This window comes from Drosophila persimilis, unplaced genomic scaffold, assembly GCF_003286085.1.
Source record: "Drosophila persimilis strain 14011-0111.01,24,50 unplaced genomic scaffold, DperRS2 tig00000191-arrow-pilon, whole genome shotgun sequence".
Taxonomy (NCBI): domain Eukaryota; kingdom Metazoa; phylum Arthropoda; class Insecta; order Diptera; family Drosophilidae; genus Drosophila; species Drosophila persimilis.
In genome coordinates, this window is record NW_020825298.1 from 9042686 (window position 1) to 9068223 (window position 25538).

Genomic DNA, 25538 nt, shown 5'->3' on the forward strand with positions numbered 1-25538 from the left:
TGATTGCCAAACCCATCTGTCATGGACTTTTTCCTCATTTCAGGATTGCCATTGATGATGCATTTGCCTGAAGAGATAAAGAGCGACAGCGACAGCGACAGAGAGAGAGAACCAGAACGGGAATGAGAATGAGAATAATTTGCTGCCTTCGCCTGGCACTTTCAGTTTTTATTGTGGATGAGCCGAGACGCCTGCCTGCTGCATCTCTGTGCGGATATCATGGGGCAAGTTTTTCTTTTTGTTTTTGTTCTTTGGGGCTTGGCCGCCGCCTGCTAATTGATTTCAATTATGCAATTGCTGTCTTTCCTTTCTGTTCTCTGGCTTTTATCGTGTGCCTGGCATCGTCTCAGGCTTCCATGCAGCAGCCGCAGCAGCAGCCGCAGCAGATGGTGTCTTGCTTTTGCTTTTGCTTTTGCTCCAACTCTTACGAGTTTGTCTGTTGCCTGACGATCATCTAATAACCGCCTTCTTGCCTGTCTGCCTGGCTGCCATCTCTCTTTTTGTCTGGCCATATAATCATGATAATTGTCAGAGAAGGAGAGAGAGCCAGAGTCGGTGCGGAGTCGGCAGACTGTCGCTAAATGCTGCGCCTTCGCTTGGAAGACTGTCTGCCATCGGTGGAGACGCCTCTTCTTAGAGATGATTTGGCTTTTATCGACTGGAGATCTATATACGCGATGAGCTTTCGTTTTGCCTGCACAAATCTATCTATTAGGATCCATTAATCAGAGATATATTATTGATCTTGAAGACCTTGCGGATCCCAGAGAGAAACGTGGCCCTAGGTCTGAAGTTTTGAAGATCTGTTTATACAAGCACTGACACACTTTTGCACTCCATTTCCGACTAGGGAATTTACACGCCTGGGAAGGGAATTTATACGCCTGGGAATTTTTCAATAAGAAAATTGAATGTTTATATTGATTTTCTGGAAAGTTTACGGAATCCAAAGCGTAAACAAAAGCCTAAGGAAGTTTTAGGAAATGTTTACGAAATACGAGTATCTTGCAATCAGATACGATCATATATTTTGGCTTCTAGAAGTTTAGTTTTGGATTCAGTTCCCCTCAAAATACTCCCAGAAATGCCGCTCTATTTGGTATGGAAAAAATAACAAATATTTAGCGGGATTTCCATGAATGTTTCCCATTTACTTTTTATCGTAAAATCTTCGCTTCTTTTTTCGCGCGATCTATGGATAGCCTCTGGTATTTGTACACTCCATGGGGAAGCCCAAGCAAACATTGGCCCCCCCCCCCCCCCCCCCCACCATGGGTTAGTATTTCTTGGGAGATATTTACCTTCTTTGGCCTTGGAACTGGTCAGACTGTGACCGATGTGATTCCAAAAGTTGAGGCGGCACCCGAACACCTTCATTTCCTTGACGCGCTCCTTCATGTTGCCAATCACGCTCGTTTCGGCCAGACTCACGCAGGGAATCATTTGTGGGATCCAAAGAACGAAAGAAAAAACACAGCTGGCGCTTTTCACGCCACTTTTTCACCAGTGATCTGGTTCTTTCCGGGCTTCAACTTTTTTCTATTTCAATTCGGAACTTCATTGGGAAGGAGAGATACAAATTTGTTTAGATATTGACCGTGTCGTGATTTGTTGGCCTGTTGCAAGAGCAGTTTGAAGTCATTCGAAGCGAGGTTTTTCGTAGTTTTTTTTAATATTTGTTGTACACTAATTCGAGTCACACACACACACACACAGCGAGAGAGCGATACAGATACATCATATCCGTAAGATACATTAACTTTGAGACTTAATGAGCGCTACTTCTGCTCAAGTACATTTTTTTTTCGTTGTTTGCGGAAGCGCGAGTCTAACAACTATTTAAGAGTCCATCACATCAGACGATAGATTTAATTGCCCCGCGAAAAAAGCAATCAATCAACCAAAAGAAAAAAAAAACCAAAAATTTGATTCCTGTTTTGATCGGAGAATATCAAGTGCTTTGATGCACTGCTTGTCATAAATCAAAAGCATATTAATGCCACAGAAAAACGTGTCTGGCTTGCAGAATAATTCCCTTTAAAATTCAAGAGAGAAAAAAATAATACTGCTTGCAAAATTGAGATTCGATTGCAGCATCTGAAGACTGCCTTGCCTCCGTTGATGGCGGGTCTGCTGTTGCAACAAAAATGCTAATCGATGATGATGAAGCAGCAACCAAAGTCGGTTGAGGTTAAACCCCCTCAATCATTGTCTCCAATCATCAGCTTCATTGATTTTTTGTTTGCTCATTGTAATTGTTCGAAAGAAGCTAATGTTCGGATCCAAAGGCTGTAGCCCAGAAATTGATTTATGACGGAGAGAAGACATTGAACCAAATAGAACATCATTTTCATTGATTTTCATTTGGTTTTTCAAATACACATACTCGTAATTAGAAGAGGAATCGCACGACGAGTACTCATGAGTGTTGAGTGTTGAGTGTCGAAGTACTCGTTTGCTCGTCGTATCTCCAGCTGCGACCAAACCTTGAAACGCACCTTTGAAAAACCCAAACAAACAGTCAACAATCTCCGTGGCAGACCCCGTGGGCAGTGAGAAGAGACCTCTAGGCATCGCCAGTTCATTGAGCCCCACTGTACGTCTCTGTGCGTCTCTTTTTGGTAGCAACTGTTGGCAGTGGCAGAGGCAGTCGGCGTACAATAATTAACATCAATTCCGAGACGAAAATCTAATGAACTTTCAAAATGATTAACGACAATCTGCAGCTGCCGACTTTGCTTGGAATTACGCAAAAATAGGCGTGGCATTTCGGGGTCTATTTACAATCGAAATTGGGAGCAGCAATATCCGTCCGTGCCATTGGAAAGATCAGGTGCGGAAATGTGGAAGTTGGGGGATTTTCTTGCGTTGGTTGTAATGAAGCTTTAAGCAAGTGTAGGTGGAATATCTAGCAAAAATTATTTAGATATAAGGATGGATAATGCAAGAAGGAGAAATTTAACTAAATACATATACCCATATATACTTGAACAGAAAAACTTTATAGACGATATTTATGCACATTTTATAGTTTTGAAATTTTTGCAGTATTTTTGATTTTATTTTTATATTTTCCACCATTTTTATTGAATTTTCCATGATTTTTCGCAGCTATAAACATCTATTAGAAAATATTTAACTCCCAATAAAAATCATCGTTAGTTAATCGAATCATTTTAAAGTGTTAAAAGTCTACTCTGAAAACAAACAAAATAAAAGGCCACAAAAATGCCTCAGAAAACAGTTCAACTTTTACTTGAAAGCTTAAACAGTTTTCCTTTTAAGTTTGTTTATGGGCCGTAAAACATCTGAATAAATCGCATGTGACCTTGCCTGACCCTTTAACGGGAGATGAGAGACGATGCGAGAGCGATCCGCGCCTCGAGGGGATCGGAAAGGAAAGCTGCCAAAAAAAAAAACAACAACAAACCCCGTTCAGGGCGTGGCGGCGGTGGCAAAGTGAAAGAAAGCGCAACCGCTTTGACCTGATTCCGAAAGAGGTAAATGTAAGGGGCCCAGCGAAAGAGACAACAGGGGGAAAGGGTGAATAGGGAGAAGCGTGAACAAAGCACATTCGCCAAATAAATTAAAGCGGTCAAGCAGCAGCGACAAAAGAAAGAGAAGCCAAAGCAACAGTAGCAGTAAAGCAGTGCTCAAAGGGTACAAGTGGACGCTTCTTTAGAAGCCAAGCAGTTCTGGAAGGAAAAGAGAAGCAGCTTCAGCAGCAGTATACAGCAGTGGTAAAGCAGTCCTATACAGGATATAGGGGAAAAGCTTCTGCAACGGAACAAGCAGTGCCATGATGGCACACGAAACGGATATTCACAAAGCAGTGCATAAGGAGGGAGTCAATTATCGAAGGGAAATAGAAAAATCTTTTGCAATTGAAGAAACAGCAGCTGATAGAAAGCAGTTCTGAAGGGTCGACAGGTAGAATGCTCATCCGAAAAGCAGTGCTAAAGGGAAAGGGTGCTCATTCTCAAAGCAGCAAAGCAGTTTCTAAAGGGAAGAGAAAGATAAGAGCTTTCGCTTGTCATGTTTTTTTCTTCCCTCTCTTTCTCTATCTCTCGTGTTTTGCTTCTTCTTGTACGGTTCGAAATCTTTCGAGAAATGAAATGGCACGTAGCTGACCTTGACCCGCTCTCTGTGCGGTGCCGTGTGCGGTGTGCCCCAAACAACAACCATAAAAATGCAATTTTTATGAACAACAACACGAGAGCCACTGCCGCTGCCGCTGCAGCCGCAATTGAATCTTTTTTTTCAGCCCGAGTCAATTTACTTTTTGGCAAATTGCTAACGGTACTCGAAAGCGAAGTGCAAAGGGAGGCGGGGCGACAGGGGGAGGGTCTTTTGCAATACGCAAAAGAGTGCGCGCTGGCAACCAGTTTGCGAAAAAGAGCAACCAGAAAGAGAGGGAGAGAGGGAACGATCGGTAAAACTTGTTTCGAATTTGCAACCTTCGAAGAGGCAACCTTTTTTGTCGTTTCTGTTTGGTTGCAACAACCGTTAGGTTAGGCACCCAGGAAGGATCCTATGGATCGATTCTGTGTGCAGCAGCAGCAACAGCAAAAGCAACATCTTTTGCATTATAAATTAAGCAAAAACCCCGCCGAACCACACAAGTGGTTTGGCCTGTTCTCCTGCTCCTGCTCCTGCCCCTGCTCCTTCTCCTCCACCTCCGCCGATAATTAACATGGATAATGGATAACGCGCTCTTAGGTACCTGCCACACACACAAACACACACAGCCACTCATTGTGGCCTCTCTTAAGTACTTCTCATTTTGTACACAATTTTACTGTTTGCTCATTTGTTAGGATCTTTCCTTTTTTTATGTGGACTTTTCTTCTTGGTAAAGATACACACTGAGAAAATTATTTTCCAAAAAACAAAAATTCCTGGAAGACCAACGTGTTTTTGATACTAATTTTCTTTAATTCCTAAACTAATAATGATATGAAAAATATCCATCTAAAAAAAGCAATGGCTAAAAAATGTATTTATACATTACTAAAAACTTAAAAAATACTAATGCTTGTTGTAAAACTTTTCTAAAGAAACTAAAAGACATTCGAGTATTTATACGAAATATGCAGTGGAAATTTACTTGTGCCTCGACAAAAACGTTCCCTTCATCGTGTTAAAAGAAACGTTTAAACGATTTGAAAGCTCATCTAAAAACCCTCTAAAACACACAATAACCGAAAATTTTAGGTGACAAAAACCCCTACAAAGATGTCTTTGTTTTAGAAAAAAATACTTTCCTAAAAGCTTTCTTTCTGCTTCTCCAAAACCCACTCTAATCCGTAAATATTCTTCTAAAACTTTTCAACTTCCAGTGACATCTCACGCCCCAAGTTACATCTTTTTCTCTCCAGTGTATGTACATTCAGTTTTAATAAGTTTTACGGATCCGATCTCAATCGTATACCAGGAATGAAACACTGGATGGGTACAACACAACACAACCAAAAATTAACTGCTTTAATCGTCTGCCATCAAAATATTTGTAATCCAAAAAACATTTATGACTCCACACGGCCGGTAGTTACTTCTTCGTACATTTTTTCAGAGTTACAAAAATTTAATGTCCCTCCTCTCCAGCACCTCTCCATATGTGAGATTTTTATGACCATCTTTCTCTATCGCTTCCCTCTCGTTTCTTACTCTTTTGTTCTTCGGTTATTTCTCAGTTATTTCTCAGTTTTTTAATGACAATTTCAAGCTACCTTTTAATGGGGCTTTGGTTTGTTATTTTTATTAGTTTTTATGGGGGTCCAGGTCCACCAGGGAGAAAATAATGCTTGTGTCTATATAAACAAAAGATTTAAACAGCTTTACGGAGGGGTCAAGAGAACACGAGTGGAGTGGAGCTCTTGAATTGATTTCTATTGAAATTTGAAACGGAACTTTTTAATGGCCCTGGGAGCCACACAAAAGCCACAAAACGACGGCGATAAGAGGCCGCCCCGCCTGATAAGACGGAGAAATGTGAGAAGGGAAAGGGAAAAGTGGAGTGCAATGTTGGGAAATATGTACATATTGTAAATGGGGTCGACGGGTGACACACACTCGTATGTATGCCTCCCCCCCGAATACTAGAAGCAACATCTAGAAAATAACTCCCATTCCAACAATTGCAACATGGAAAAAACAGAGTGGTAAAAGCATTACAATTTTTTTAATCATTCTAGGTCTTAGGGAACTTTAGAGATATTATAAATCAAAGGTGTGTCCAGAACGGTTTTTGGGAAGTTTTAATGGGAAGTACTTGGGCCTATTTCGTCCCATTTTATGGAAATATCATAGAAATACTAATGGGAATTTATGATATTATAATAAATATCATATAAAGTCCATGAAGAATGATTCCTAAATCATTTTGAGACTCTTTCACTTAGGCTTTCTTCAATAAATTTATGAAAATTTATGCTTCTTCATTGAAAGCTAAGGGAAAAAATTAAAATAATGAAATGAAATGATCGGTACTGATGAAATAGCAACCTTTTTTTCAAACAAAATGTAATGGAACTTCAAAACTTTTCATAATATTTAATATGTATAAAATTTGAATGATCTTTCATAGGAATAACGTAGGGCTAGGCAATTTTCTTCTAAGAAATAATAATGATGATGAAATAAGTCTGAAAAAATGTACAACAATTTTCTAAGAATCTTCCGCTTAGATATGTGTAAAATTCATGGAAAACTAAAGGAATATTAAAATTGTAAGATCTTTGAACTAAGAAAACTATAAAAACTAATGGATATTCAACAGCAAACAAAGGGAAACGCTTCAGAATCATTCGATGAACAATGAGAAATCACCTAAAACTGAATGAAGATTGATATGTACTTCCTTTATGGCTACCACACCCACATAAACCCTCGTTATAAAGTCCGGCTTCTGCCAGCAAAAACACTCATCCATACATCCATCCGTCGGTCAACCCTCAACACAAGACGCGGAGAGTCAAGAGTGTTATTCCATAGGTTTTTCAGAGCTGTTTGGCTGGTTGTTGGGTTACGTGATAAGCAGGCTTAAGCATTTGCCATGAACGTGGCCAGAGCCAAAACAAATGACAAAGAAAAAACATAAAACCAAACAGCAAACCGACAAACCGACAAATGAAATTCTGTCTAAAGCGCAAAGTGACCTAAACCCAACAAAAAATACATACATACTATAGTATATTCAATTCGTAATCAAATGAAATTCGAAAAGCAAATAACCGAAACAGAACCGAACCTGCAGAGGCAGAACAAAGATATCTTCCAAGGATCGTATGGTCTCTATCCACAAGAAGAATAATATTGAATTACACAACGAAAACAGAACCCGAAGAGAGCCCGAAAAACAGATCCGTTTTGAGGATCTGATCTGCTACCTGCTATGGAGAACCTTTACCTTCCTTTGGGTTAGTTCTTAGACCATAAAACGACTTTGAAATACGTTAAGGTTCGTTAGGAGTCGGAGAAGAGGCGCCCGCCCTTAAGGGTTCGCTAATTGGTTTCGTGTGAGCGAGAAGATGCCCAAGGTAAGGGAGAGGGAGAAGGCAATCATAATGTCTAGGAAGATCTAACCCATTCCACGTGCCCTAATACAATGATGCCATCAAAAAATTAACATTCCCTGAATTATTCTTTGTTAAATCTTTAGTTTTCTTGAATATTTCATTATTTTTCTATAAATGCATATTATTTTGCATTAATTCTGTTACTAATTCTGGCGCATATTCTTTAAACTTTCAGTCAAATTTAAACCGTACTAAATTTTCAACTATTTCAGAAATTTTAAATTAATTTTAAGTTTAATTAATTTATTTCTTAAACAATTTTTTAAAAGAAACCTTTTTTTTGACAATCTTGCGAGCATATTTCAGTGGCATTTCATCATTTATTTAGTTATTTCATCATTAGCCTTAATTTTCTTAAAATGTACCATTCATTCTGTGCCCAAAATCTCCAAGTAAAAGTCCCCAACTTTCATTAATTTCATTGATTCTTTCATCATTCACAGATATTTTATGAGAAGAAAGCAACTCAAAAGTCTAAAAGAGATCAATCGCTATATAGTACACGTGCCTAGCCCAACGTTTCGTTTCCATCAAAAATTTACATTCCATTGATTTATTCCAACATTTCAGACACACAATAGAATATCCACAAAAAACCATTTGAAAGTCTTCTATCGCCCTGTAGAAAAGTTCTCATGGAAAGTATATTTTGTTTTTGTTTTTTTCGACAAGTTAATTAAGTAAAAAATATAATGAATATTTTGTTTTCGGGAGGAAGAGCAAGGTAAAGGGAGTCTGTTAGAAAATGCGCAAAAGATAAGCAGCACGGCACAGAAAAAAGCAGAAAAACTGCTGTGGCATGGCCAAAAAAATACAGAAAAAAAAACAGAAAGAAACAAAAAAGAAACAAGTTAAACAACTTTACTTAACGGCTGACAGATAGACGCGAGAGTTGCCAGATCGTTTCAAGTAAATGATATATGGGATGGTTGGGATGGTGGTATCTTTCTCTCTCTGTCTCTGTGTGCGCTGTCTCTCTTTCTTTAAGTCGTGACATAAGCAACTTTTACTGTTAGAAATGAATCTTTTTTTTTGGAAGATGAGCTTCGCTCTGCTTTCTGTATTTTCCTCTCGCTTCAGTCAGACTTTAAACTGCTTGCAAATATGGTACGACTCTTTTTTCTATATATTTACATTTTTTTTTCTTTATTTTGTAGTTTTATTTATTTGTTGGTTTGCACTTGTGAGGGGAGGGGGGGGGGGGGGGTTTTAATAGCCCTTCTGCCACTTATTGAAACTTCACTTTGCTTTGAACATTTACATTTTGTTGCCGCCGCACGTTTTGCTCATAAACACAATTTTTGTATTTTTGCTTTTATTTTCGCTATTACGATAATTATTTAAATATATTTTTTCCACTTAAATGACTTGAGGATTTTTCGGAGAATAATCATCTAAACATTTCGGGGATTATTTTGCGAGTTTTGTATTAAGTGATGGCACACGCGACACACAGGCGGCGGAACAGAACAACAAATGGAATCGTATCGTATCGTATCGAGAGAGGGGCCCACGGTCCGGGTTCCTTGTTGTACACTCGAAAACGACTCTGAAGCAACTGAAAACTGAACAAAACTGAGTATCGGAGTACGACGCAGGCGTCCGAGCGATCGGTGGCTGGCTCAAGAAGTTGTTGGCAGCAAAAGAGAGAGAGTGAGAGCAGCTGTTTGTTCAAGGTGTATTTGGAAAAGGCAAGTCTGGAAGGCTCTTTGAGTATGGTATTCCCAGAGAAGAGAATATTCGTTGGTTAAGACAATATTAAATCAATTTCAGACTGGGCTCCTACTAAAGTCTCTCCTCGGTTATGTGAAAGAATACATTCCGCGAGCGATCTCTGCTTGGGCCTTACCTTAGATTCATATACCTTGACTGTTGACTTGGGCTCGTTTTCTGGAGGCGGAGAGCAAGCAGCATATGTCTACAGAGAAAGAGAGCAACCACAGCCACAGCCACAACAACAACTGCCAGCATGCAGTCTGTGGGGAGTGAAGTAGTAAAACAACACACGAAAAGGTCAGAGAGAGAGAGGGCATCGAAGCAGAGAGAGGAGCAGCAGCACAGTGTAAAAGAATAACCAAGTGCATGTTGTGTTTGTGTGTGTGATTGTGTGTGTTTGGTGTTGACTGCAGCCTAAGCAAAATCAATGAGCACTTGTGCGCTCATGCCTCTCTCCCTCTCCCTCTACCTCACCCTCTGGAACGTCTCTCGCAATTACAGTTAGAATCGCTTGAAAATTAGTTACAGCAAGAAGAGCTAGGAGTGGGGGAAGAGTAAGAGTAAGACGGAGAGGTGGAGAGCCAAAGAGCGCGGGTTAGTAAATAAGCTTTTTTTTGCCATTTCGTCAAATAAAGTTCTGAAGCTTAAAGTCTTTTTAGCAGCATGGCAGCAGGAGGAGGAAGTGCGCTCAGCGAAGCAAGATTTTTGTTTGTTGCTGTTTTTTTTTCGGGTAAGGCAAGAGAGGGAGAGAGATAGAGGAGAACACAAAGGCAGAGTGCAAAGGAAGTGCAAGGGAGATGGCTTGCAGGAGAGAGTGTAAGTTGAAAGAAAGAGATGGAGATGGGGATGGAGAGGCGGCAGCACTGGGAGGCAAAGATTGGGGCATGAGGCAAACAGAGATGTGGCAAGACAGTGTGCATCTTTTGGCTGCCGGCCAAAATGGAGTTGCAATCAAGACAGAGACAGACAGACGGATAGAGAGAGGAAAAGAGCGGGCGAGATGTTAGACGACGAAAGAAGCGACGGCTAATATTAATTTTAAGACACAAATTGGGAAAACATTTTGGGAGCAACACAAAAAACACAACAACACCCTGCCCACACCCTGCTTCAAAGAAGAAAAAAAAAAAATATCTAAAAAAGTAAATCAAGAAAAAACTAGTCGGAAATCCATCCTTTAATCCATCATTATTGATCCAAAAATGTTTTGGAAAATGTTGATAGATAATCTGTAAATACATGAAGGTAATCCATGCCTTCTTCTGATGGTCAAATCTCTGCAGTGTATATCTTTCATAGGAAGAAACAGTTCTCTAAGAGCTGTTTAGAAATGATGGAAAAATAATAAGTGAAGGATCTCTAGGTAAACAGTTCTTCAAGCAGTAGGAACTTAAGAGGAACTAGGATCGAAAGCACCTTCGAACTTAAGATCCACAGTGAAAGATCTCTAGGAAAACAGTGCCGTGGCCTTGATTCAAATCGATTACCTGAAAAAATTTGCCAATGCTAAACATGTAATAAAACATCTTTCGATCTATCACCTCTCTAAGACGGATATCTCTCTGTCTTTCTCTAAATTTCCATTTGTCCCATTCCTTTTTCATGCCAATTTTATAGATTTACAAGCTCTTTATCAGTCATTAGTTATATTAAGTATTTATAAGAAATCCTCACCTTGGTCCCACATCTTTTACCCAATCAATCAACTCTCAATAAACAGGATCCACACAACCTGTTACTAAAAAAGCCTTTAATCAACAGCCAAAGAAATTAGAGAACGCAGAACCTGTATAGAATTCATAGAAATTCTTTCATAATTTCCTTTTCTTTCAAAGATTAACATAACAAACTCTTATGTTTTTTGTTCTATTTGAAACTCAAACACTTGTCAAACAAAATTAATTGGCTAGAGAATTTGTTTGGGATATCCAAAAACTAGATATGGCCAAAAATAATTATTGCGCGGTTGACTGAACAAAAGAAGGCACACAAAAAAAGAGTAAAATGTGGAAGGTAGAAGGTAGAAGGCAGGGTTCAAACCTTTCGAAAAAGCTTGGGCTTCTTGGCTGCTGCCTGCCTCCGATTTCCCACGTTTAGAACGAATCACAACAGAACGCATCATTAATCATGGCAACAGGGCAGCCGCAGCAGCGGCAGCGGGAGCGGGAGCGGCAGCCCCACCAGGATGGATGGATGGATGACCGAGCGGGGGGTAAAAAGCCAACGCAAGGCGGCCTAAAACTTACGTGTTTTTTTTTTTTTGTTTTTTGCTGTTTTGTTTTGAACCAGAGAAACCAGCCGCCAAAAGCAGATCCCAACAGCAGTCGCAGCAGCAGTTGCCACCGAAGATGCAGGCAACACAAAAAAAAAAAAAAACACACACAGCCTGAAAACAAGAACAAAACCTGGACACAAAGGCGCGTTTTCAGGTCTTCGTTTTAAGAACGGGAACGAGATTGAGAGACTCCGACTCCGACTCCGAGTCCAAACTCCGCGACTTTGTGTCCAAATTGGAGTCGGGAGTCGGGAGTCGGGAATCTGGAATCGGGTATCTGTTTTCATGGTCAATCACCCGTGTGGAACGCACATTTTTTGGTGGCAAGAAGACACCGCACACCGCACACACCACACGCACACCATCTAGTTGCACTTCTAATAGCGAAATTAATCAAATCATCAGGAGAAAAAGACACAGCGAACTCCTTTAATGCCTGGGGGCTTGGGCAACAACTTCTATCCATCCTAGTTTTTTCTGTTTTTTGCAGGCGCGCAAGTTCATTGCACGTGTGCCTGCCCTGCCCTGCCCCTCTTGGAGGCAGCAGTTTTCTCTAGTCCTCAAACAATTGGCCCAAACGCAAGCCCAAGCGCAAGCCAAAATAAAAACCAGTTTCAGTTTTCTTCAGCTTCTTTTCCTCTCTTTCCAGGTTTCGCTCTTAAATATCGAACTTGCTTCTTTTTCGGATACACTCGGAGGAGACATAACCAGTTTTTTTTTTTTTTTTGGTCCAAAGGAAGTCTCTGTCTCGCCCCCCCCTCTTCAATTTGGGGGGGTGTAAAGTGCAACCCAAAAAAAAAAACAAACCTCCAAACTCAAGTTTAAAGTTAATAGAAAATTTCATTTCTTCACTTTTTTTCAACCCATTTCGGAGTCGGAGTCAGAGTCCCAGATAATAATCACAACATGAAACTATTTTTGAAGCACTTAAAACGAGAGACCCATAAATCTTTGTTTTTTCTTTATTTTCGGGAATATTAGAACAAACCCCAAAAATCAAAAACTGAACCGAACCGAATCGCAGCACGGAGAACGGTGGAGCGGAGTGGCGAGGAGGAGTGGAGGAGTCTGGAGAGTGAAAGAGCAACGACATCGTTAAATTGCAGCTATTCCGAAGGCACTTTTTCTTTCTTTTTGTGTGTGTGGTGTCTTGGATGATTATTTTTCGAGTGCTCCGCAGTTTTCTGTGTTTGAGTTTTGTCGGGTTCATTGCTATATTTGTTTGTTCATTCGGACTGGAATTACAGATTACAGACTACAGTCGATTTCTTTGATTCTTTCATTTGTTGTAGGATTTTATATGTTGTATGGATGTTGTTTTAAGTTCCAGTGTTATTAAATTTTTAAAAATATTACGAAGTTTAGACTATTTCCGAGTAAAATTTTAATTGCAATTACATTAAAAAAAAATGTAGCACAATTTATGTTGTTTTAGGCAATTAAAAAAGGGCTTCAGTTTAGAAGTTGCCTTTTTCGGAGTACAAATGTTTACGGGAACTTTTCGGAGTAAATGAAAGTTCGGAGTTCAGGGTTTGATAGGGCTTACAAGACATCCGTGGACTATCTGCCTCAATAATATATTTAATATTATAATATTAATATTATTATTATTTTTATAATAATATATAATTTAATAATATATTTTTCGGAGAATTTAAGAGAACAAATTTTAAAAGAAAACAGAAAATAATATAATTAAAAGGCTAAAAACTACAAAATTCGGAGTTCACTTAATCGGAGTAAATTTTTCCGAAGTACCTACGACAGTGGGTGATATTTTAAAATTATTACTCTTAACATTTCAGAAATTTAGGAGTAAATCTACTTTTCGGAGTAATTCGGAGTGCGAATTATCACCCAAAATATATAAATCCCCCAATTAAAGTTTATTTTTTCACCTTTAAGCATTTAAACCCATCGCTTGCTCTTTTTTCGGAGTGATTCGGAGTTCCCTGAGGTTATTTTCGAGTCATGTTGGAGTTTCCTTGCCCCCCCCCCGACATGCATTGGCACGCGGCGAAAGTCCAACTGCCGAAGAAAGAAAGGATTCCATTCCTCCTCCGAAGAAGCGCATAATTAATTTCCGAAATATTTCGATGTGGCATTCGCGAGTGCAGGCACGAGGGCGGATCGCGGGTGGGGGTGGGGGTGGGGGATGTGCATGATAACCGAAAGCGAGAGAGAAAATTGACAGACTAATTTATTGTAACGGCAACTGACAAGCTCCCGCAATCTCTGTGGCTCATCCAGCCAGACGCTGGCTGCCCCATCCTCAGCCTCCCTCCAGCCCCCGCATCCAGGGGCATGGCTTGGCATCAGGCCACTTTCATTGTCTTCCATCGCCTGATAAATGAAGATGAAGGCGACCTGATTTTTATTGTTATTTCCGTTCCGTACCAGAGATCTCTCGATCCTCCCTCCTCCTGCAGGAGGAACCATGAAACACCGAATGACTTGCCGAAATTGGCAGACTTAACGGCAATTTAAAGTGACGCCTCTAATTGATGTCCCAAAGGGAGTTTGTAGGGGCCACAGAATGGTGGGGGACTCTGTGGCACACACACACACACACATGAACTCTGGCACCCCTTGAGGGTGGGGGTCGGATCTAATCTGATGACACAAATGAGCAATCAGAATATCAGCCAGACATTTGTATTACTCGTGTGACATCTGCGGGCAGACAATCGTTTCGAAATGGGAAAACTTCTCCCATTCAACTGTCAGCTGCCTAAAGGGTCAAGGTTCAAGCGGAGCAGGGGCAGGCACAGGCACAGGCACATCCACATCAAAATATTTATGACAGTTTATCAAATGGGGAAAGAGAGCAAATGTTGACAAGCAAAAGAATTTCGATATGGATCTAATGGGATCTACAATACAGGAAGAGAAGAATGCATTTTACTCATGGAACAATCTTTAAAATGGGATCTCAAAGGAAGCGAGGATTGAGATATAATGGGCGGAACCATAGAAGGAATTTTCTATGCATTCCGTTCCCATTTGATCTTCATTTTATTCACAATCTTCACCAAAAGATCTCCCCTCCCAAAGCGGGAAACAAATCTATAAAATAAATGAAAGCGAGAGGTGTTGTAGGGGCATGTTTTGGAACAATCTTGAAGCAAATGGTACAATAAAACTATTGTTATTGCTTTCTTTAGGGAATTTGTTTATGGGTTTCCTTAGATTCATGTTTCAACATATCTTTTCCTCTAAAAGATGCATCTTACAGATACTTTCCTATAGACGAGAGGAATTCATAATTTGTTTATGATCCATTTTAGGAAATAGTATTTGTGGGCTCCTCTTTTTATCTTCGCTAAAGAATGAACCTCTTTCTTTAGATTCATCTGCCTGATAGTTAATCTTCAAGAGACTTTCCTTTATTTTAGAGATTTGTGGTTCTACATAATCAATTTTATCTAATATAAAACTGGTTTTAGACCTATTTTCAAGATATTTCATATTACAGAGGAAACTCTTTCGTCTTTCAGATACTTTGCTGTACGAGATACATCCTAAATTGGTATCTCATCTTCATCCTCTGAATCTATACATTTCCAGGCCTGTTTCTAGTTCCTGTATACTAGCCCTTCGTCTACTTTGAAATCAGATATTTCATCTTTGAGATGATTTCCTGTAAAATAGAATCTACAATCTTCAAATCACCTTCACCCTTCCCCCAATTTCTGGGGACTTTTATCTACAGCAAACAAAAACATTTGCTTAGATGATTCAGAATCTTACGGATACAATATCTTGCGCAATCAAACAGAAAGTCTCGTGAGGCAGATAAGAATGGGGAATATATGAACTTGTATAACCATTACGCCTACGATTTGATTGGGTATTCCTTTAGTTCTGGACACTGGAAAGGGTTTTTACTTTTAGATCCAGCTCTTAACTCTTCTGGAGGCTGCCTAAGGAGCCTCCATGGGAAGTTCTTACAATAGATCTCTTCGACAAGGCAAACGTTGTTAGCAACTGTTTGCCGACCAGACCAGAAAGAGACCTCCTCCATTATACGGAATTCGCACCCAGTCAATAGAGGGACCGGACCCCCCAAAGATCTCTGGCGACATCAGGTGCGAAAGTTGCATTAGAGAGCCCCAGCCACAGCCCCGGCCACAGCCACGTACTTACGAGTATTCCTATTTGTTCCGTGCACACAGCAGCGGGCGGCGTAGAGGCGGGAGGTGCTGCTGGTGCTGCGTAATTCTGAGGTGCTTTTGGGATCTATGTATTCTCTGGCATGCCTTCGAGTAGTCGTCGTCTGCTCATTAACAGCTTAGGGAGCCAGGGAGCCAGGGAGCCAGCAGCAGCCGCACTTCAGACACGCACACGGATGTCTCGCAGCAACAACAACGGCAAAAAAAGAGTACCAAATGGGGTACGAAAGGGTGTTGCAGACGTTGCACAGACAATGTGTCAAATAAGGCTTGACGACAGGAAAAAGGAAAAGCGTGTGAGTAAAAGCAGAAAAGACACGAGAGACACAAAGGAGAGGATTTGTCGGGGAGCACTTCCCACTCCCACTCCCATTGACAATGACATTCGCCCGAGACGACCAGGAACATGGCATGGCATGGCTCCAAGTCCACGTCCAAGTCCAAGTCAAGGCTAGCCTTCAAGAGGTTCTTCAACTCGTATGTAGATGAAGGGGCGGCATGGGAGTCCATGCCACATCTACAGAGAGGCTGAAGGAGAGAGAAAGAAACCATTTATATAAGAAATGCTACATAGAATGGATACAATTTTGGTTTACTTATAAGGGTTATATACCCTGAAAAGACACATTTCGTGAGCCTCTTATTATGTCTTTTATCCGGCAATACAGCCCTTAAACGCTCCATAGTTCAGTTCTTATTGTAAGGATAGTTCTGGCATTCCTTTAAATACTTCCATTCGCCACCATATGGTTTTCCCCCCATTTTCCATCTGGTCCCCATTCCAAATTACAGAAAAACTATAAATAAAAGCGAGAACGAACTCTCTTTCTCTCCATTGAAGAGGATCTTGGCTGGCCAGAAATAGTACGGTGGATTCCTCTTACTTGGATTATTGTTCGCCTCGCGCCAATGGGCAGCCGCTCGGCATCCGAATGTGGTGCGTGAGAGACCCTTGCAGCAGCTCCACTTTTTGCCAGACCACAGACCCGGATGATATCGATATGACTTGGGGGTATTGCTGTCCTCGCAAACTTCAATAAAAATGGGGAAAAAGATGAACCCAAACAAAAAATGAATAAAGATCTGTGGCTATCGCGTTTGATCGATCTGGCAGCTGCTTGTTTTTTTGGGGATCGCAACCAACCTTGTCGTATGGCACGGATCCACTCGTTGCGCTCCTTTTCGCTGTTGGCTATCACGTAGAGGGTGTACTGGGGCACGGCTCGACCACCGTTCTGCTGCTGCTGCTGCTGTCCCTCGACCCCAGATCGATCTTGCAACTCCGTCTGCTGCTGCTGGTGCTTTTGCGATGAGGAAATCTCACAGTAGCCCACTTGGAATGGATAACCCTGGACGGATGGATGGATGGTTGGATTACTGGCATTATTTTCTCAACAAAATCTTTTAGTGGGGCTACTCACATCCGGTGCAAAGGGATCGCCGCCCTCTCCGTTGACGGTCGCCTCCTCCACAAGGCGTACGCCCTTCAACTGTATTCGGCCGCGTTCGCGTCTCCGCTGCAAAAGATACAACACGAAATGTAGGTTAGAAAGTGTTAATTAACTCTTTATAAAAACTAATTAGCTGAGGTTTCCATTAAGAAATGATTTAGGGTTGCTTGGAAGCGATTTATAAAAGGAAAACCATTTACAGAGAGGAACAGCTGACATCAATCGTTTGGGGGCTACAATTTCTTAGCACAAAAGAAGCTACAGGAAAATTTTAAGTATATTCAAGAAGATATATAGTTTTGAAAGAGAAAAATCAATGTTGGAATCGTTTAGAAGAAAGGATTCAGTCATGAATCAGTCGAAACTTCGATAAATTAGTTTAGAAAATAATGAAAGATTTAATTTTTAAGATTCTTCGGTTTCTAATCAAAAACGAGGGGGAACGTTGTGAGTTGCTGCGGACACCGCAACTCTACAGTTATACCCGATACTAAGTCAGTATGGCTTTCCTCCGGCAGACGCCGCTAATATTAAACGACACGACAAAGAGTGCGTGCGAGAGAGACAGAAAATCAGTCTGAGCGTGACGTCACGCGCTGCGTAGCCACTGCAAAGTGATTTGTTCCTTTTGGCTACAAAAATTATCTGATCTGATCCAGATTCAGTAATCTGATAGATATGGTCGTTATCTATGATTCCCCGTTTTTAGTTTTCTCGAATCTGCAATATTGTGGATGCAACAGATTTTCGTCCTTTGTGTGGGCGGAAGGGGGTGGGGCGAAATTTTGAGATACACGTTTTATAGTGAGATCTAAGAGAAGTGCGGATTCCAAATTTGGTTACTCTAGCGTTAATAGTCTTTGAGATTTGTGAATATCACCAGATTTGCATCCTTTGCGGGGGCGGAAGGGGGTGTGGCGAAATTTTGAAACAAACTCGTCTCGGTCTGATATATTAGGAGTGTGGATACCAAATTTGGTTGCTCTAGCTTTTATAGTCTCTGAGATCTAGGCGCTAATGTTATACTCTAAGCAAAGCCGCCTATGCTACCTGTGTGTTAGAGAGAGACAGGGCGAGAAAAAATGAAATTGTTTTCTTGATGCTGGCTATAATAGTATACGATCCAATTCAGATTCTGCAGTCTAAAAGATATGGTCATTCTCTACGATTCTGCGTTTTTTGTTTTCTCGTATCTTTAAAATTGTGGATGCCACAGATTTTCGCCCTTTGTGGGGGCGGAAGTGGGCGGGGCAAAGTTTTGAAATATTTTTGTAGCAGTGACATATCACAGAAGTCTGGATCCAAAACATCGTTGCTCTAGCTCTTATAGTCTTTGAGCATTAGGCGCTGAAGGGGACGGACAGACGGACAGACGGACAGACGGACGGACGGACGGACGGACAGACAGACAGGGCTCAATCGACTCGGCTATTGATGCTGATCAAGAATATATGTACTTTATAGGGTCGGAAACGATTCCTTCTGGACGTTACACACATCCACTTTTACCACAAATCTAATATACCCCAATACTCATTTTGAGTATCGGGTATAATTATACAATTTTCTGTTTAATTATAGACAGATTTTCCTGAAAATTTACAAAATATTCAAGGCTTTGCCTCGAAGAAGTATTGTCTTAAAAATATTCAATATTCCCAATCTTGTGCCTCGACAAAAACGTTTCTGAAAGGACTTTCTAAAACTCGATTTAAACTTTTGAAATTAATTTCCATTTAATTGAGTTTAATTGTAATTAATTCCCATTAATTATAGTAAGATTTATCCCTATATTCCCATTAATTTACTTCCCCTCCTAAAAGCCCCAGAGCATCCCCTTTCCATGGCAACGTACAAATATTCTCTTTCTTCTCAATCATTTCAATCGGCATCACCATCATATCTTTAGCTCCATTAGCAGCATCATTATCATTAGCATTATCATGTTTCCAAGTCATCCACTCCATCCCATCCCCCCCAATACCATCGCGTTTGTATCCCATACCATATCTCACACATTAGTAGCGCCAATTTAACGGATGGAATGGTGTTGCATGGGGCATGGGGGGGTTTCTCCCTTTCAATTGGCTTTTTCGTGCAGCAAAGCAGAGCATTTGAAACCATTTTCATTTCATTTCATTTCGTTTCAAATTTGAATTTCATTTCTTTCGCCTCTTATTTTGTGCTGCCTCACGCCGTCTTTCCGTCTTTCCGCCTTTAACGTGTACTTGAGGCCCCCCCTGCCGCCCTTTGTAGTCCACTTAGCCCTTGGCTTAACCCAGAATAAGTTTCCTGACGTTTTATGCACAAGTTTTATGTACATTTTGTTTGTTGATTGCCCCACGATGCTGTTGGCTTTATCAAACTTCACTTTCCACGGAGAGACTCTGTCTCTGGCGGAAGAGAAGCAAGTTCAATTTCCTTTCATGAAAAATTGGAGCTTCCCCCTCAGTTCCCCCTTATGTTTTCGATGCTTTGTTTCAGTTCTTTTGTACCCTGCAATTGTGGTGCTGCCAAAGGGGTAACTTGTTCTTGAAGCAAGGCCTGTAGGAAATTGAAAAAATTTAAGAATTTGGTTCTTAAATCAACATTTAGGGAAAGGTTTACCGAGTTCTATATAATAAAGAAAACATATGTCTTGAAAATTCTTTAAAAGGATAAAGAGGTGCTCCTAAAACCATTGTCCCTCTGTACACCTGAATATTTAAGGAAGATTTAGCCTTAGAGAATCTATTCCATTCTGGAGAAAGTGTAGATCCTCATCCTCTGAATGATCTACTATTCTATCTGACTAGGATTTGTATGCAATCTTTTTGTATTTTAGCTTCAAAACCAAACCTTTTTCTCCTTCTTAGCTTCTTCTTCAAAGTTTAAGCTAAGGAAATAAAACCTTTTGTAATTGTTTCTTAGTCCATATCTCGTATCCCTCTGCGCCTCCTCTAGGGGTATCCTCTGGGTCGCAATATACCCTACAATATCCCTACTTCCCGTTCTTAAATGTTTGTTATTGCTGCGGCAGAGCTTTTGTTTCTCGTGTTTGTTTTCTTATTTTGTTCAAATTGCTGCTTGTTTATTTGAGGTCTTTGTGTCAACGGCTGACTGGCTGGCTGGCTGCCTGGGGGCTGGGGCTGGGGCTGGGTTATTGTTGATGAGGTTTTTATGTTGCTGTTGCCTCACTCTTTTGTTTGGTTAGATGTTTTCTTCGGATAGGCTGCGGCGATAAGTCAATGAAGAGGAGGAAAAGCTTAACTAAGGAAAAAACAACAGCGTGCTTATCGCTTTGGTCTTTAATTTTCACCGGAGACCTGCAGAGTGAGAGATCCCTCCCTACCTCCCTCCCTTCCGACTCTTCCTCAAGATATTCCCCCCAACGTAACCCAAAAAGATATCCCCAATCCCCATCCTCAAAAGTTATGGGCCATCTTAGATGGCATCCCCAGCCAGCCAGGTCTTTCTTTGTTCGCCGTCAAAGTCAATTAGGCCAATTAACTTGGCTTAATTGAGCTTTAAGGCAGCACAGCGCGCTCTTTTGGGTCTTCCCAATTGTTGCAGCCCTCCACCGCCACCTCCGCCGCCACTCCCTCGACCCGCCCTCTTCCTGTAGGCACAACCTCTGCGTCGCATATCCGTCAAGTGTCGGCACACGTGCAAAAATTACCCTCGCAAAAAAAGGACGACGATGCCAGCGATGAGGAGCGCTCCTTCAAGTGCCATCAAGTGGAATGCCAGGACGATGGCATACAAATTTAAGTGGCGCACATTTTTTCGGCGGCAGTTAAGTTTAAGTTTATTAAGGACCTCCAGACGGGCAGAAGTAGGGGTTGAAGCCGCAACCAGTTGCATGTACAAAAAGAAAAAAGAATAAACAAGCAAGGATTTATGCGACAGATCCTGCGGGAAGAGGGAAGATAAGGATTTTATGCCATTTCTTACAAGAAAACTCTTTGACAATAATTGTTCTATATATTTCTGACATCTGCCAAGCACAGAATTCGCCAAACAAAAAAAAAACAAAGCTGAAAAAATTTGTTTTTTTTTTATGTTTTTTCCTTTTTTATTATATTCATATTTTGTTTTAATTTTTAATTTTAAATTTTTTTGTATACCTACAAAATTTATGTTAAAATTTAATTTATTTTTAAAATGTTGTATTTGTTCTTTAATTTAATTTAACAATTTTTTTATATATTTATTTTAAATAAATTTGTTTTTCTTTTTGAATTAAATTCTTCTTTATTTTGAATTTATATTTTAATTGAGTTTTTTATTTTATTTTCAAAATTAAATTTCTTTTTTCTTTTTCATCTTGAAAATGTTGTAAATATATTATCGTTCTTTTGTTTTATTTTCAACGACACGCAAACAAGCGAAACATTTTCATGCCACGTTGAATGCCACATGTGGAATATTTCCACGAAAGTCTGCACAAATAGCAGTTCTACAAGATGAACTGAAATTACCCCGATAATAGCACCTCCTCTGGCATGCCCCTAACTAATTCCTAGTATTACTATTAGCCAATGCCTCGTTGGCCCAGCAAAAAGCAGCTACTAAATTGAAAAACATCATCTAAAATTAAGTAGGAGAAAGTGGGAGGAAGGCAGGCATCAGTCAGTGGCAAAAGTGGCAATAGAACGGAAAATAATAAAAGAGGAGTAGTCACAGCAGCAGCAGCGGGCGAGGGGGGAGAGGGGGGAGAGGGACCAGCGGGAGGTATAGAAAAAAAGTCCAACAGCGAGATGGCATCCGGCGTCTGTCATCGGGAGGCAGTGGCAGCAACCCAGTTCTCCAGACGATGCTTCCTGAACATGCCACAGAGCAATGGAGGCGGGAGGTGGAGATAGATGTCGTGCCACTTTCTCGTGAATAGCAGTAGTAGCTGCTAATTCTGAATCCAAAGAACACAAAACATAACTAAACGGAACTCCGTTTCCAACTGGGGAAATGGGGAAATGGTGGAGGGGGAGGGGGAGGGGTAGGGAGCATCCAGAACTACGAAAAATTGCACAAAACTTCTGCCTTCTGGGGCCTTTGGCTGTGGCTCTGGGTCAATGAACTCTGTCGCTCGTGAAGCTCAAAGGTTGCGCGTATGCGAATGGGAATGCTGAACATATGTTTGGGGCAGGGCAGGGCAGGGCTGGGGCTGGGGCAGGGGCTGGGGCTGGGGCAGGGCAATGCCATAACAGTGCGACATGTGGCATCAATAAGCGAAGTGAAGCTGCAGCTGCTTCTGATTTACATTGGAAAAAATGGAGCTAAAAATTGCCAGGCAATTAAAAAGCAAAGATCGCACTGCCAGCAAACTGGAATGGAAATTTTCCATCAACTAAAACCAGAAAAAAGGATAGAAAGAAAAGAAAAATATGAATCGGGAGAGTCTGAGACTTGGAATACCCTTTAAAATACACAACAAAATTTCAGGAGGAATCCTGGTATCAATAGCACCCGGAGTCCCAAGTCTTTGAGCAGAAGTTTCGAAAGCATATTCTGGCGCAATCCAAACCCATTGATCCATTAATCGTAGAGATAATAATCTACTACGAATATTCTAATTCCTTAAAAATGATATCCCAATCCTACCCATGACATGAATGTGCTTTAATCTTAGAAAAAGAGGTAGAAAAACAATCTTCTTTTAAAGGAAATATTTATTTTATTTATTTATTTTTATTTACTTATTAAATGCTTAGGTTTCTTTAATAAAGATCCAATATTATAGAACTTTAAGCCATTTTTGTTAAGAAAAATGTGCGTCGACAAAAACGTTTCGACTGGTTTCTCATTCAATTGAATGGCAAATTGCCAGTCACGCGTAAACGCGGGACATTCCCATGGAAACAACTTTTAATACTTCTAATGAAATTTTGGATACTATATTGATAGAATTTGGATCCCCACGGCAGTGTGATGTCCGATTCGAATTCCTTTGGAAGTTTTTATTCAAAAATTTTTGAAAATAATTAACCTTTAAGCGATCTTAATGATTATAGGCCTACTTATAGTCGGAAATACTTCCTTTGGTTTCCCAATCTTCAGGCATGCCTGTTATCCTCTTACCTCCATGGAATACCTCCAATAATTATATCCTCTTGATATTCGTTAAGTGAAATGGAAAGCCAGAAAGCGAAAAATGAGACTACGCCCCAGTGAAAGTCAATTAAGAAACGGGCATTAATTAATCAAATTGATTAACGAAGTGCAGTTTTTTGGGTCGAGTGTGGGGGAACTGCCTTGAGGGGCTTAAACCATAGAATGATAATGAAGTTAGGAGCTGAACCGATCTGAAACATAGCCCGAATCGAGTGCTGAAAGATGGTTAGAAGATGCCTTGAGGCTAATTCGTTTCGACAGTCAACAGGATGGAATGGGATGGGATGGGATGTTGCTGCTGTCAACAGCCGCAGTGGCAAAAGTGGTTCTTCTTCTTCTTGGAGAGTTTTTTCCTTCAGTGTCTTTCCCTGGTCTAAAAACAAGTTTTCCTTTGCATAATTTGACTGTCAGAAAATTGGTCTTCCATTGTACGTTTTTGAGCTCGGAAATTGTCATGGAAAAAAGACCGAACGACAACAGGTTGAAACATGAAACGATGTTGCACCTGTGTGTTCGGGGGTGCCCTTTCTTAGGCCCATTGTTAGCAAGGACGAAAGACCCTCACAAGGAGAGTAAAGGGACAATCACCTGTGCATAATTGAGAGAGGGAGAGAGAGCTGTCAAAGCAGAAACGAATGCAGTGCACTTCTCAGGTAGTGCCACCAAATTAGAGAAGAAAAAGGGCAACAGCGGCTCAAAGAGAACTCTTGGAAAATGTACAAGGAAAAGCGAGGAGCCAAAGAGGGAAGCGATTAACGTGAAAATTACCCTCGCACAGGGTCAAAGTGGAGTAGGGTTCACCGCGAGAGAAAGAGAGAGAGAGAGAGAATGAAGGCAAAAGTGAGCTCTAGCGAGAGCGTGGAAATTGAAAACTATTATTGGAAAATGGAACGGGAAAATGGAAATGGAAACAAATTAGAAAGAAATAATTGATTAAATTTACAAAAAGAGAAAGAGACGATTCAGAAGTAAAGAGGAGTTCCAGAGCGAAAGATAAGTTACAGAAAGAAGTTTTAGGTGTGGAAATATCCATAAGATATTCTTATTTTTTGTATTTATTTATGTATTAAATCAAATTTAAATAAATACTTATAGCCAGAGCCACAAGGTCCTCATCAGGCTGAAAACTCAAAGATAGAGATAGAAAGATAAACAATTCAAGAGCCTAAAAGTCGAATATTTTTATACCCGATACTCAAAATGAGTATTGGGGTATATTAGATTTGTGGTAAAAGTGGATGTGTGTAACGTCCAGAAGGAATCGTTTCCGACCCCATAAAGTATATATATTCTTGATCAGCATCAATAGCCGAGTCGATTGAGCCATGTCTGTCTGTCCGTCTGTCCGTCTGTCCGTCCGTCCGTCTGTCCGTCTGTCCGTCTGTCCGTCTGTCCGTCTGTCCGTCCCCTTCAGCGCCTAATGCTCAAAGACTATAAGAGCTAGAGCAACGATGTTTTGGATCCAGACTTCTGTGATATGTCACTGCTCCAAAAATATTTCAAAACTTTGCCCCGCCCACTTCCGCCCCCACAAAGGGCGAAAATCTGTGGCATCCACAATTTCGACGATACGAGAAAACTAAAAACGCAGAATCGTAGAAGATGACTATATCTTACAGAGTGCAAAATCTGAACCAGATCGTATAATTATTACAGCCAGAATCACGAAAACAATTTCACTCTTTCTCGCTCTGTCTCACTCTAACACACAGGTTTCATGGTCGGTTTTGCCAATTGCAAAATATGAGTTCAAGGATCTCAGAACCTATAAAAGCCAGAGCAACCAAATTTGGTATCCACACTCCTGTGATATCGGACCTTGACCGTTTCCTGTCCAAATTTCGCCACACCCCCTTCCGCCCCCGCAAAGGACGAAAATCTGAGGCAACCACAAATCTCAGAGACTATTAAGGCTAGAATAACCAAATTTGGTACACACACTCCTTTAAGATGTCACTATAAAACGTATATCTCAGAATTTCGCCCCACCCCCATCCGCCCCCACAAAGGACGAAAATCTGTTGCATCCACAATATTGCAGATTCGAGAAAACTAAAAACGCAGAATCATAGATAATGACCATATCTATTAGATTGCTGAATCTGGATCAGATCAGATCATTTTTATAGCCAAAAGGAACAAATCAATTTGCAGTGGCTACGCAGCGCCCGACGTCACGCTCAGACTGATTTTCTGTCTCTCTCGCACGCACTCTTTGTCGTGTCGTTTAATATTAGCGTCTGCCGGAGGAGAGCCA

The 25538-nt window shown here is 40.7% G+C and overlaps 1 protein-coding gene across 3 annotated transcripts in view; it reads right to left on the minus strand.

Moving 5' to 3' along the window:
• Nucleotides 1-25538, minus strand: part of LOC6588754 (tyrosine-protein kinase Btk29A) — a 57915-nt gene that overhangs the window by 17324 nt on the left and 15053 nt on the right. The window contains exons 3-5 of one of the 3 annotated variants that reach the window (XM_026988330.1): nucleotides 17162-17257; nucleotides 16885-17089; nucleotides 16625-16771 (exon numbers count right to left, since the gene is read on the minus strand). In XM_026988330.1, the coding sequence (XP_026844131.1) occupies nucleotides 16625-16771; nucleotides 16885-17089; nucleotides 17162-17257 (448 nt within the window). Of the gene's footprint in view, nucleotides 1-1301; nucleotides 1522-16624; nucleotides 16772-16884; nucleotides 17090-17161; nucleotides 17258-25538 lie in introns of those variants that run through there. The other 2 variants (XM_026988331.1, XM_026988332.1) reach the window with 2 other exon arrangements.